This window comes from Rhinolophus sinicus, linkage group LG15, assembly GCF_036562045.2.
Source record: "Rhinolophus sinicus isolate RSC01 linkage group LG15, ASM3656204v1, whole genome shotgun sequence".
Lineage (NCBI taxonomy): Eukaryota > Metazoa > Chordata > Mammalia > Chiroptera > Rhinolophidae > Rhinolophus > Rhinolophus sinicus.
The window spans coordinates 46,355,520-46,368,248 of NC_133764.1; the positions used below are offsets into that span (position 1 = coordinate 46,355,520).

The following is a 12,729-nucleotide window of genomic DNA, read 5'->3' on the forward strand; positions in this document are numbered from 1 at the left end:
TACATTATGTCAGCCCCTTTGCTAAGTGCTAAGTATTCACTTTAGGTTGAATCTTCACAATATCTGTATGATGGAGTTTTACAGAGAAGGAAAGTCAAGCTGGGGAGACTGTCACACATTAGTAAGCAGTATCTGGGATTTAAACAGTCAGCCTGACTCCTGAGCGCTCCTGTCCCCACTAGGGTCCAACTCCTGCACGCACCTTGGGAGAAGTGATCTTGATGTAAACAATGATGGGGGCCAGTGAGGTCTTGGAGAGCTGGGCCGGGTGGTTGATGGTGTCGGCGTCCAGAGCAACCAACTGAAGGGTCCGGGCCAGCTCGAAGATTCGCTCAATCTCGCTCTGAACCTCAGCTGGGGGACATGGAGTCATGGGGAAGGGGGAAATGTGAGGGAGCCCCCCAGGAGGCAGTAAGTGGATAGCACACTTCCAGAGATGACCCCCCCACTTCCCCTCCCACATCTGGACCCAGAGACGGAAGCTGAGGGGTGAGCTCACCCAGGCTGGAGCGTGTGTTGGAGCGCTCGATGATGATGTGTTTGCTGGGGTTGTTGAGGACTGAGCGCTTAGCCAGGGAAATGTCCGCCGTCACACGCGTGATGGAGATCCTGGGGGACGGGACAAAGGAAGTCAGGTGTCAGGGTGGCTAGAATGCCCTGCCCACTCCCCAGGCTCCAGGACTGCCTCCTAGCCCTGGTCCCAGAGTCCCCGGGTGATCATGCGAGCCGTCCTGCCCATCCCCAGCAGCAGAGGATCATGGTGGGAGGGGGTAGCTAGCTCCCAGGACCTTACCTGCCATCAAACCGATGCTTCAAGAAGTCAAATAAAGCTTTCTGCATCATGTCTGTAACCTGAGGATGGGGGTTGGGGTGGGAGGGAGGAGAAACAGGTGTTCAAAGCCAGTCATGAAGGGTGAGCTGCTGGTTATTTGCACCCTCACATTCCATTTTCTTAAATTCCTGAGATGAATGGGCCCCTGAGAAGGGGGAGGGGAATTGCTTCTGAGTCTGAGGGGATGCCAATAGGATCTCTGATTCCAAAGGTCCTGCTAGGGATGACCTCTGGGAGGACTCTTCTGGGGGAGTTTTGGGAGGGACTGGACTCTTCTGAGTGGGTCTCCCTGAGGGTTGGGACCCTCTGGGAAATTTCTCTGAAGGGGAGCATCCCCTGGGAACCTGGGCCCTTCCCAGGGATCTCTCTGGCATCTGAACCTTTCTTTGGAGTCTCTCTGGAGGTCTGGGCCCCTCTGGGTCCACTGCCCACTCGGGGTTCCTACCTCATAGCCCTTGAGCGACGGTCCCACCAGGATGATGGGCCTCATGGAAGGCACCACGTCATAGGGGGGCACATGTTCTGTCTGGAGGGGAAGGGGGGAGGGGAAACCCCCGAGTGGAGATGGCGTCAGCACCTCTCCCCCAGCCTCCAGGCACCCCCATGCATCCTTTCCTCTCCCTGGTCCCAGAGCCCAGATGTGGGGATCAGGGTGGGGGTGGGGAGGAATGGCCAGGGAGAACCAGGAGGCGGATATGGGAATGGGTGTTAGAAGATCTCCCTAGCTCACCCCAGGGTGGGGGGGGGACGACACAGAAAGCTGTGATACTCACCGACTTCTGCTTCTGTTTGGCTGGGTCCAGAGATTGCCAAGAGGCGGGAGGGGGAGGAAAGAAGGGAAGGTACCCAGGCAGGGGCAGAGGGCAAGGAAGGAGCCAGGACAAGAGAGGGAGGAAAAGCAGGCAGACGAGGAGAGATAACAAGGCATGCGTGTTAGTGACAGACAGAGCTAGAGAGGTGGGGTGGGACCCCCGTGCCAAAGGGGAGCCAGAGATGACCCTGGATCAGGGCTGGGAGTGGGACTGACAATCAGTCAGTCTAGTGGACTTGGGAATATTCAGACATAACAAGACCCCCTTTCTGGGTCTTAGAAAAGAGCTGGGAAGGGTGACAGCTCTTACTTTGGTGCCCATCTCTTGCCCCCAGTATAGGCCCATTTTAAGGGTTCCCTTAACTGTCCTTCTCTGCAGCCAGTAGACCCCCACATGGAATCCTAGCCCCACCCTGGTCCCATGGAGTTTGAAAAGGGCAAAGAAGGGTCACCATCCCACTCTCCCCTTCACATGCAGGGGTGGGGGGCAAACATGGAATATCCCACTGGTAGTGAGGGGAAAGGTCAGGTTTCATTAGCACCAGACCCTGATGCTGGGGGCTCGGGGGGGACCTTACAAGGGAAGGGGTGCTTCAATTGCAAGAACCATCCCTTCCTGCGCAGTGGACCAGGGTGGGATTATGTGTGGAGACGGATGTGCCTGTCCTCTGTGCCATCCTACCCCTCCCTTCTCCTCAGCAGGAAGCTTTGATCTCCACAGAATCATGCTGGTACCACATCTGAATCCATCCCAGCTTCCCCCCTCACCCCCCCCACCCCGCAAAAGAGCTGGGCCCTGACCCCCTCCCCTCTTGTAAGAGCCCAGCAAGAATTACCTTCTTGAAGAAGGGGATGCGTTTGCCATGGGGTGGCGGGGTGGTGACACTGCTAACACTAGTCTTGGCAGAGCCACTGTGCTCCCCAAGCTCTGCCTCCTCATCTTCTAACTCTATGGGGTCTAGTTCAAATGCTAAGTTAGTCATTTCATTACCTGGACCGGAGAGTCAGAAGAGAGGGAGGGAGGCGAGGTGGGGAGGAGTGAGATGGACATGGAGACACAAACACAGAACGCAGAGATGGGATGGGGAAAAAAGAAAGAAGAAGAGGTGAATGGAACAGGGCTGGGAGAAATGAACGGGGTGTAGGGGGAGGGGAGTCAGGCAGAGAGATGGAGCTACCAAAGAAATGGGAAAGGAGAGACATGAGAGGACGGGCGCTGACCGGCCCAGCGTGTGGGGTCCCCTACTCTTCATGGAAAGTCGACCACTAGATGTGTTTGGAGGACTGAGGTTGGGGTACCCACTACTACAGGGAAAGGAGGGGAAAGGCAATGGGGAGACCACCCCACCCTGGAGCCCCCCCCACTCCCTGGGGAGGCGGCAGCTCTTACCACTGGCAGGGGGCGTGGGGCGGCGGGTGCCAGTCACCACATCTCCCAGACTGGAGCTGGAGTTGTCACCTGATTTGCTGTGTGGGCAGAGAGGCAAACAGGAGCTCTGAGCAAAGGGGTGGGTGTGAAGGTGGAGGAATCTTGTTCTCCCACATGCTGCCCTGCCCCCAAGATGCTCCAGCCCCTCTGGTGATGCCACAGGCAGCTCTGTGCCCTCAGGACAATGGGTCAACCCTTGAAATCTACTCCTGGCTGCAGGGCCTCTCAGGGGTTGGCAGTGCCCTGCCCCCAGCCAGACACCTGGAGCTGAGGCGGTTCTGGCGCAGCTTCTGTTCCTGCAGCAGACGCAGACTGTCCAGTTTGACGGGGCTGGGGATGAAGCCGACCTCACAGCCCTCCTTCACCAGTCGCCCGATCCACCAGTCATTATTGTATTTCTGCAAACAACAACAGCAAGTGGGGTGGGAGAGATCAAGAAGGAGATTGGATATGCAAGCCAGCAGCCACCCTCCAGGGGAAACCACCCCTGGACTTGCCTACCCTGCCCAGGGTGTGGCAACCTCAGAGAGCCCAGCCCCTGGTTCCAGCCTCTGAGTATAGCCCCCAATTCTCAGGACAAATCCAGGACCAGCATCCTCTTGGGCCATGGACCACCCCGCCTCCAGCACATCCCTTTTCTGAGAGTCCTTCCTCCTCACGTGTCTGCCCTGCCCTGGAATGGCAGAGAAGTAAATGCTGACACCTACATGTGCCTGGCAAACTGCCACTTCACTTACAGGCCTCATCACAAACCTTCCCAACAACCATGTGACCTAGGCATTACTACCCCATTTTACTAATGAAAAATTAGAGGCCCAGAGAGGTGGAGACATTTGTCTAAAGTCACACAGCAGACTCAGCCCAGCTTGGCTCAGAAGTCTTTTTCCACTATAGAGCTGGCTGCCCCTCTCCTGGCACCCACTACCCTGCCCTCCCTCCAGATGCCAGGTGTTCTCTCCACCTCTTTGATGTGCAGGAAATCCTTGGGCTCGAAGGTGATGGCCACTCCATGCACAGGCACCTCATCCCCAGGAGACGGGTTGTAGCCGACATTTGTCCGCACAGCAAATGCCACTGGCTTGGTCTAGAGGAGGTGCACAGGGAGGAAAACAACCAGAGGGTTAAACCATAATACAATGCACAACTGCCTGACTGGGGTGGTGATTATGTAGAGATTTGTTTTGTAAACTGTTCATTAAAAGGTACATTGAATGGTTTACATAGTTTTTTTTGTATGTATGTTAAATTTCACAATTAAAAAAAGAAAGCAAAAACTAGAATTCAGCTCTCACAGAGTGGAGGGGAACACTGGGGAATATGTATTAGTGGTGGGGGAACCCAGAATGACCCCCAGAAGGAATAATAGTAATAACAATAATGATGATAGCAGCTACCGTTTAGTGTGCCAGGTACTACATTACATGTTTGACGTGTATTATCTCATTTATTCATCACAAAAACTCTATGAAGTTAAGTATTATTCTCTTCATTTTAATGAATGAGGAGAGTAAAGTTCAGAAAGGTTAAGCCCAGCGTATACCAGCTAGGAAGTAGCTGAGCCAAGACTTGACCCCGGGTATGTCCAGGCTGTCCCCAAGGCCTGAGGGTGGTGAAAATATGCCAGCACAGCCCCTCCCTTCTTTCTCACCTTGGCTTTCTCGAGCTGGGCTAATGCCTGGCGCTCTGCCTCCTTCCTTAAGGCTTCCCGGTCCTCTTCCAGAGACACATCAGAGTCCGATGGACGGCTGGTGTAGGACTCCGCTGAACCCTGAACACAGACAGGGCCAGCTCAGGCTACTGCTGCCTCCCCAGCTCCTGGGCCTCGGAAGGCACGGAAGTGCCACCCATCACGGATGCCTCAAGCCCCAGCCACCCAGCATGATGCCACAAGGGCTAGAAGAAGGTGGTACTAGATGGAAGGAATCGGGGACTGAGGGAAGAGTGTGGCCCTAGGAAGGGTGACAGCAGTAAGCCAGGGGTTAAGGCAGGTCCAAGGACAGCTGCTTGGGGCCCAGGGAGGGGCAGGAACCTGATAGGGGCAAAGCACAGGAGAGGAGTGCCAGGGGACGAGTCTCCACTCTCTGCTCCTCCCAGCACTGTCTGAGACAAACTCAGCAGAAGCCCAGTGGGTCCTTTCAGGGACTATAGCTGCCAGCATAGACCTGAGCTTTCTGCCCTCTTGGCAGTGGGCAGTATGCTCGGCATGATGGGGCCACCAAAAATACTGCTATCCTCTGCTCAAGGTTGAAGGAAGATAGAACCCTACGTCCCCTGCCAGAATCAGGGGAGTCCCAACCTTCAGGCTCTCAGAAGATACAAAAAGAGAGTCCAAGATTCCTGGGGTGGTTCAGGAAGAAGAGGCAAGTTAAGAGCAGGATGTGGGGCAGGCCTTTGCCCAGGACTAGGCCTGCAGATGCCAGGGTTAAGGCTGGCGCAGAAGCCTGGCCGTGCCAGGAAGCTGGCCTGAACCACACTGACCATCCCAGAGCACAACGCCTTCAGAGATGCAGGCACATGTGCTAAGATACACATAGCCTGTCCAGACCCACAGTGTGAATGAACATGCTTACTCATGGATGTGCTTGGACATGCAACTTCCAGTGTGTGTAAGAGGGTATGTTCTACGATATGTGCTGGGTATGTGTGACTGATGCAAACAGGTACACATGAGCATACGGTGGGGCGTGCCCTAGGTGTCAGTGTCCCTGAGGGTGTGTAGCACGTGAGGGCAGGAGCCAGGAAATGTGGATTTGTGTCACTGTGCAGCAGTGCTGTTGCTACAAGGGTGGGAGGTGATGTGGGGGAAAGAACAGGATTGTAGAGATATGGGGGTTCTTCCCTGAGGGCATAAAAGTGTCGCTTGACCAGAAACGCCCATTAGCTTGGTATGGAGGGGATCCGGGAAAAGAAGACAAAGTCTCACCTTTCCTAGAGGGCCCTGCTCATTAGCTAGTGCAGCTGCCTATCCTTTTTCCAGCCAAATCATAAAAGTGGGAGACTTATGAAGGAAAAGGTTAGAGGTGGGGGCTGAGGTCGCTAACAGACACTGGAAAAGAGACAAAGATGCAAATGAAGGAGAGTGAAAAACAGCTAACCTACCACTTTTCACCCCTCCTGACGGGAGCACCCAGAGTCAGGGAGACGGATGTGCAGAAAGCCAGAGAAACAGACCCAGAGATAGAGTGGCCGAGATGCACTTACTGACCTAACACACACATGCACACATGCATACACACATACACACATACACACACACATGCATGCACACAGACCTGTCAGGAATGGCGGGAGGCAGGGAAACAGTGAGGAGGCTGAGACAGGCTGGAGTGAAGGCCCACCCCACCAGCTTTCCTGAGGGGCTGCTCCCACCTAGCCCCTCCCCATCCCCAGCTTACCACCACAAGGGTCCGGCTGGGCACCTCCATCCCGGGGCCCTCAGTGCCTGGCCCTGCTGGCCTAGGAGGTGGCCCAAACTGCCTGTTCCCCCAGGGGGCTCAGATTTCAAGCAGAGTTGCTACATGTGCAAACTGCTAGGGTATATTTAGCTCAGAGATGTGGCAAGGACTGCCCCCCCCACTCCCCGCCACCTACTGGGGGTGGTCAGAGCTAGGGATCTAAGACAAGGAAAGATTGGAGGCTGGGGTCTGACACCCTAGGTTGCCAAACACTGAGGGAACCAAGGCCTTTTTCTGTCAACAGGGGTTACACTGAGTGCAGTGTCATTCTTCCTAGCCCCTAGCCCAGTAATGCAACAGGAGGGATGAGGGAGTGACTGAAGACAGGACTTCCTTTTTGTGTACTTAGGAGATTTTGGGACGAAGGGCCCCTTTTCTGACCCAAGTCAGGCAGGCCTGGGCTCACATGTGCCAAGTGCTCTGGAGACAGAGGAATCAAAAAGAAGGGCCTCACTCCAATCTGTGGTGGATCTGCCTGGCACCACCTTCTCTCTTCTGGCCCAAGGGGGGCTTGACCTCCACGGGGCTCCTCCTCCCTACTGTTCTCTGCCCTCAGACGCCCTGCCAATTTCCTCTTCAACTACTCCTTTTCCTTGTCTGATCCCAAGCCCTCCTTGCCTTTTTTGGGTACCAGGCTTTGTTGAGATGCTCTGTAGTCATAGCAACCACATGCCTCTCTCACTGCCTCTCCCTGAGCCTGAGATGGCCTGGGGTTGAGAATTAGAACAGCAATGAAAATGGCATCTTCCTGACTGAGCACAGAAGACCCCAGAAAGCTATTCAGTGACACACACACCCCACCCTCCCACACCCCGCTTTAGTCTGGGCTGCTAAGCTAAAATCCTCTCTAAAATCAACTCCTGCCTGCCTCTACTCTGCCTCCCTCAACACACTTTCTCTCTGCATATTAAAGAACAGTCATATATGGATGTGAGGAGAGCATTTCCCTGACTGATACTTAACTAAAGCTCCAGGGACTCAAATGTCCTGGCTCCTCATTTCTTAGGACCTGCCTCTACTCCACAGTCAGATTCTGGGGGAGGACAAGGAAGCAGACAGCCGGCAGGGGGAGTGGGTGACAGCCCGAAGCAAGCTAGAAGGAGGCAGGCCAGGCTGTCCCTGAATGAGATGACGCAGGCAGGCAGCAGGGGCTGGTGCCTGGTGCTGGGGGAGGGGTGGGGCGGGGGCTGAGGGAGTGGGTGCAGCTGACAGTCTATGTAGAAGAGGTCATGGGGTGTCAGGGTGATGGGTAGCTCCAGACAGGTGATAAATGACATGGGGGAGGGCGCCTGGAGAAAGCCTCAGACCCAGCTCACCAATGCTGGGCTCCACCAACCAACCACCTCCCTCCTCTCAGCCCAACCTCCCCATTACCTGGCGGACAAAGCTGTTGGATGTTGTATCTGAGGAGGTGCTCCCATCCGACCTTTTGAACCGCCCTTTCCTCTTGCTGTATTTGCCCTGGAGAAGCCAGGAAGGGGAAAGAGTGGAATCAGAAAGGCCCTTTTCCAACCCTCATCCCATCAGGGCCAGAGCTACAGCCAAGCCTTGCGAGTATCATTCCCTGATCTGAACAGCGCCCCCCATCTTCTTCCCGAGATGGTACAGCCCCGGGGGGTGGGGGGGAGGCCCCAGACCACAACCAGAGGGTCGGGGACAGTGAAAGAGAGCCCTAGGAAGCACACACAGAAACCCCCAAACCAAACCAGAAAGGCTGGGAAGGGGAAGGCGCTGAATAGCTGGAGGCTCATTAGGTAGCAAAGCCAATTAAGATGCTGGGCAGGCTGCAGTGGCCTCAGGGGAAGGAAGAGGCTGCCTGCAGTGCTGGGGGGTGGGGCAGAGAGGGCTGGGGAAGGTTCCCATCCCTCTCCCCCTCAGCTGGAGCAGACGGGGGCGGAGTGCGCCTGTGGCCCCCAGAGAGAAGAGGATTTGCCAACTGCCAACAGGCCCCAGCCTTGCTTTTCTCATGCCCAACTCATGATTTCCTTTTTCGCAGAGTGGGGAGGGGAGTGACAGCTCTCAGCTCTTGGGAGACCCCAAACTAGATTTCCAGGGAGGGCGTGGGGGGGCTTGGAAAAGTATTTGGAATGTAAACATCTAACCCCAATCCCTACCCACTGTCACGGGGCAGATTTAGCTAGAGAGAGGGGGGTAGCTACCCTTGCAGGACTGTTTCTTAGTCCCCTCCTCACAATCACAGTGATCGCACCTCTCCCCAAGGGGGCAAGAGGGATCAAGCATTCACTGATTCCAGCTGCCAGTACTACATCCTGTTCCCATGGTACCCATGAGGCTGCATCAATCTAAATGCCCCTTGGCCCTGCCCCAAGAGGAGCCTAGGACATAGCCCCCACAGATCCCTGGGGTAGGCTGGCTCAGTCTCACTGGCTAGGCTCCTGATTTGGCTGGAGTGGACACTGCCTGACCACATGTTCAGGTATTTCCAGGCCTCCTGTAAAGGGGGCTGCTTCTTTGCCCTTCCCAACTCACATACACATATTGGCCAGAGGCCAGTCCAGAGTAGAGGATGATGATTGAGGTTTCGGGCCCTCCAAGCCCCAGCCTGCAGCCTGTACCCTAGAGTTTCTTTACCAAAAAAGGTCGATAAGCCACGACCAGACTAGGAACTCTGGTTCCTTGTATCTGAGTACAGTAAAGAGGATGGATAGACGGGTGAGAAAGGCACCTGGGAAGGCCAGAATCCTCCCTCCCACCCCCCTCTTCAAATCAGACACACACCCAACCTCTAGGATTGAGGATCTCTATGAATTTAAGAGGATCCCCCAGTGAGCTCCAGACTCTCTCTCCCACCACCATCCCAGACTGGGAAAAGGGAGTGGCACCCAGAGGGACAAGGGACAGCTGAAAGGAAGGCCCCAGTCAGCTGCCTCCCAGGATCCAAGGGGCCTAGGGTGGAAAAGGGAGGTATTTTTAGGACTGACCTGACCCCCCCCCCCATACACACACACACACACCCTTGAACCACATCATGGAGGTTACAGTCGCTCCAGGCTAACCACAGCAAGAAAAGTTAATGCTGCCCTAGCCTTGGGGTGTTGACAGATTGGAGAAGGACATGTCCCAAAGAAAGCCCCTGGCACGACCACCCCAGACCCTCCTGGTAATTACATGGATACCCACCACACCCAAGAATTCCCCTTCCTGGGGTAACGCATGGGCACAGGAGAAGCGTGAGTGGGGTTGGGGCAGCAGACTTCTTCCCCCAGGTAACAGCTTCTCAGTGAGTTGGCATCCATCCAACTTTCCAAACTTTAGAGGCGTTTTTTTCCGGGGTTGGGGGGTGAGGAGGGAGAGATAACGTGGGTGTTGGAGAGGAGCTGGTCCAATATAGGGGTGTGGCTGAGGTGGCAGGAATGGAGGCTGGCCCCTTCCCCACCCTGGAGGGCCAGTGTCTGCGGCTCCAAAGGCCTGCTGGCGCCGCCCTCGGACTACCGCCTCGGCCATCTCCCAGTGCCACCCCCGCTTCACCCACCCCCGCCCTGCGCCCCTGAGCGTGCTCTGCGTAGCCCCCATTGAGCTCTCTCTCTAGCCTCCCTCAACCCTGGAATCCCCCCAGCTCTCAACCCACTGGAGCCGGTACCCGAGCAGCAGGGACCCTGAACGCGGGCGACACGAGGAGGCGAGAATGACAGACAGCCCAACCGCCCCCTCCCAGCTCGGCAAAACCGCAGCCGAACTCCGGGCCAAGCGCCCATCAATCATTAACCTGCAGGAATGGAGGGCGCACAGGCGTCCCTCTCTCCTCCGCGCCGGGCACATAACCCCTTCCTCCCCAGCGCCCCTCGAGCCGACCCCACAAGGTCCGCGGGAGTGGCCCCCTTCCCTCGGCCCGGCCACCACGCCTCACCTGTGGGCTGGGGTCGAAGACCTCCATGGGAATCTCCTGGGAAGGTGGGTAAGGGCCCCGGGACATGCTGGTCTTCTGGACCATGGAGAGGAGCCTCCCCTCCGACCACTGGCCCGGCCCAGCCGGGTGCCCTCAGCACAAAAGAGAGGCCGTCGGAACCGAGAGCGGCGCAGCGCAGCCAGCACCCGATCCAGCCACCTGGCCCGGCCTGCGGTTGCCCTCTTCCAGCCTTGCCTCCCTCCTCCCGCTCTCTCCACTGCCGCCGCCGCCTCCTCCGCCCCTGAAGGCTCAGCATCTCCCCCCGCCCGCTCCGCTCCCCCAACCCCTCCTCCCTCCCTCCCTCAGCCCGCCCCGGCCCCGCCCCTCGCAGCCCCTCCGCCGGCTCCGCGCAGACAATGGGAGGGCGGCAGGAGGGAGGCCCGCCCCTCCTGGCTCTGGAGTCCGGCTCGCTCTGTCTTCCGACTGGCCTGGGGTGAAGGCAGCCCACTCTGCGGGGACAGACGTGGGGAGTGGAAACTTGCCTTGGGGCTGGGGGCGGCTATCAGGAGATGCCAAGCGTTAATGGAGGTGCAGCGCAGATTAGCATGGCTGGCACCACGTCCCGCTTACGTCCCAAACCACTCTTCCTAACGGGTCTCCCCATTCCTCTGCACCTTGGGCTACCTGAACTTCCCTGACCCGGTGATCCTGGGACCCGGCTTTAACTCCTTTCTCCCTTGTGTGGGCCCAGGCCTCCCTAAACCAAACAGAAAGGCCCCTTCCCCTCCAACGCGGTGCTGGCGGGCTGGAGTTTGAATCTGGGGTGGGGAGGGTGTCCAAAGGGAGTCCCAACAGAAACAGCAACAAGAAATCTCAGAGATCCAGGAGTCCTTCTTCCCCAGTCGTTAGTATCCCCCAGGCCTTTCCAAAGGCCAGGAATGGGGCTGGGTGAGGTCCATGTACCTTGGAAGAGAGAAGAAAGAGGAAGAAAAATGGAGCTGAGAGAGGAGACTGCCTAAAATCAAATCTAATGACCTTTGACTTGGAATTACTCCCCCTTCATCCTTGAGATAGGGACAAATATCCAGGGCATGGACCCCACCCACCATGATCTGTGGAGAGAAGAGTAGGGGATCCTGGTAAGAGACCCTGGTGCCAATTTGGCTCAGGCTCTTTGTGGTGGTGTGGACCTGGACAAATCACTACACCTTGTTTGTAAAATGGGTCTTTGTCACCTGGGATTATTGGGAGGATGAGGGAGAATGAAATTAAATGATGGATTGCTGGGGGCTTTGGCGATGTTGCCAGGTGCTGTGCAGAGGTCAGTCATGATGGAACGACCTGTTGCCTCCCTACTCTCCGCCTCCCCCTGTTCCACAAAGAGGAGAGATGAGAAGTAGAATGCAGATTTGCCCAGGTTCAGTGACCCTAATACGTATAAGGCCAACCTGCTGTGTTCTGCTAGGGACTAGAATACACTGAATCCTCCTCTTCACCCTTTACAACAAGTGGATGGCCAGCCTAAGTCGTTTGTCTAATCACATTACTTTAAAGGGAAAGTGTGAATAAAGCCTGTTAGCATTGTTCATGAACAGATCCAACCCTGAGCAGGTTTCCCATCTGCCCCTTGGGCACAGGAGAACCTGGCATGACAGAGGAGGTATGGGTTTTGCAGTCAGAAATACCTGGATTTTTCATTTCTACTACCTCACTTAGCTGTAAAATGAGGATGACACTAATTGTGTTGTGAGCAAGTGGTATAAATTTCGCTCCCCTTTCTCTTTTTGACCTTCTGAGCTCTATTCAACAGCCAGGAAAATTCAGATGATAGAGATGGGGTGATTAGCTGGAGCCAACCAAGCAAAGATTTAGAGCCAGAACGCAGACTATTCTCCTTGGGTTTTTGCATTGGGTATTCCAGATCAGGGAGAAAGAACTGTGGGTTGTCCTGTCGTTCGAATTTTTAACTTTCATAACTATGCATCCACTCAGCCAATATACTATTTCTCAAGTGTTTACTATGTGCAAAGGTCCAAGCCTGCTGTAGTACACTGAGCCAAACAAAAGACTGGTTCCCGCCACCAAGGAGCTTGTTGTCTTAATGTCTACCTTTACAAGTAGCAAACAAAAATTCATCTGATTTTCACAACTGGATGACGGAAATATTAGGATTAGGAGGAAACTGAGGCACTGAGAGATTAAGGACCGTGTTGGTGCAAAAACGAATGTATTTGATGCTGTATTCTGGACTCCGGGGGCTCCCAATCTACTGAGAGCGTTAATAAAAGGTTGCTTTTGTCTGATACCTGCCCTCATTATTCTCTTGCTTCATTCACTAATTTTTTCCCGCTAATA

General features: G+C 55.4%; 1 protein-coding gene across 4 annotated transcripts in view; it reads right to left on the reverse strand.

Moving 5' to 3' along the window:
• CACNB1 (calcium voltage-gated channel auxiliary subunit beta 1) overlaps nucleotides 1-10,692 on the reverse strand; it is a 19,917-nt gene extending 9,225 nt beyond the window's left edge. Inside the window, exons 1-11 of one of the 4 annotated variants that reach the window (XM_019747734.2) lie at nucleotides 10,396-10,691; nucleotides 7,902-7,988; nucleotides 4,721-4,840; nucleotides 4,034-4,156; nucleotides 3,334-3,470; nucleotides 3,034-3,110; nucleotides 1,606-1,625; nucleotides 1,278-1,358; nucleotides 794-852; nucleotides 500-609; nucleotides 203-354 (exon numbers count right to left, since the gene is read on the reverse strand). In XM_019747734.2, the coding sequence (XP_019603293.1) occupies nucleotides 203-354; nucleotides 500-609; nucleotides 794-852; nucleotides 1,278-1,358; nucleotides 1,606-1,625; nucleotides 3,034-3,110; nucleotides 3,334-3,470; nucleotides 4,034-4,156; nucleotides 4,721-4,840; nucleotides 7,902-7,988; nucleotides 10,396-10,479 (1,050 nt within the window). In that variant the 5' untranslated portion in view covers nucleotides 10,480-10,691. Of the gene's footprint in view, nucleotides 1-202; nucleotides 355-499; nucleotides 610-793; nucleotides 853-1,277; nucleotides 1,359-1,605; nucleotides 1,626-2,479; nucleotides 2,635-3,033; nucleotides 3,111-3,333; nucleotides 3,471-4,033; nucleotides 4,157-4,720; nucleotides 4,841-6,467; nucleotides 6,569-7,901; nucleotides 7,989-10,395 lie in introns of those variants that run through there. The other 3 variants (XM_019747733.2, XM_019747736.2, XM_019747735.2) reach the window with 3 other exon arrangements.
• Between the last annotated feature and the right edge of the window lie 2,037 nt (nucleotides 10,693-12,729).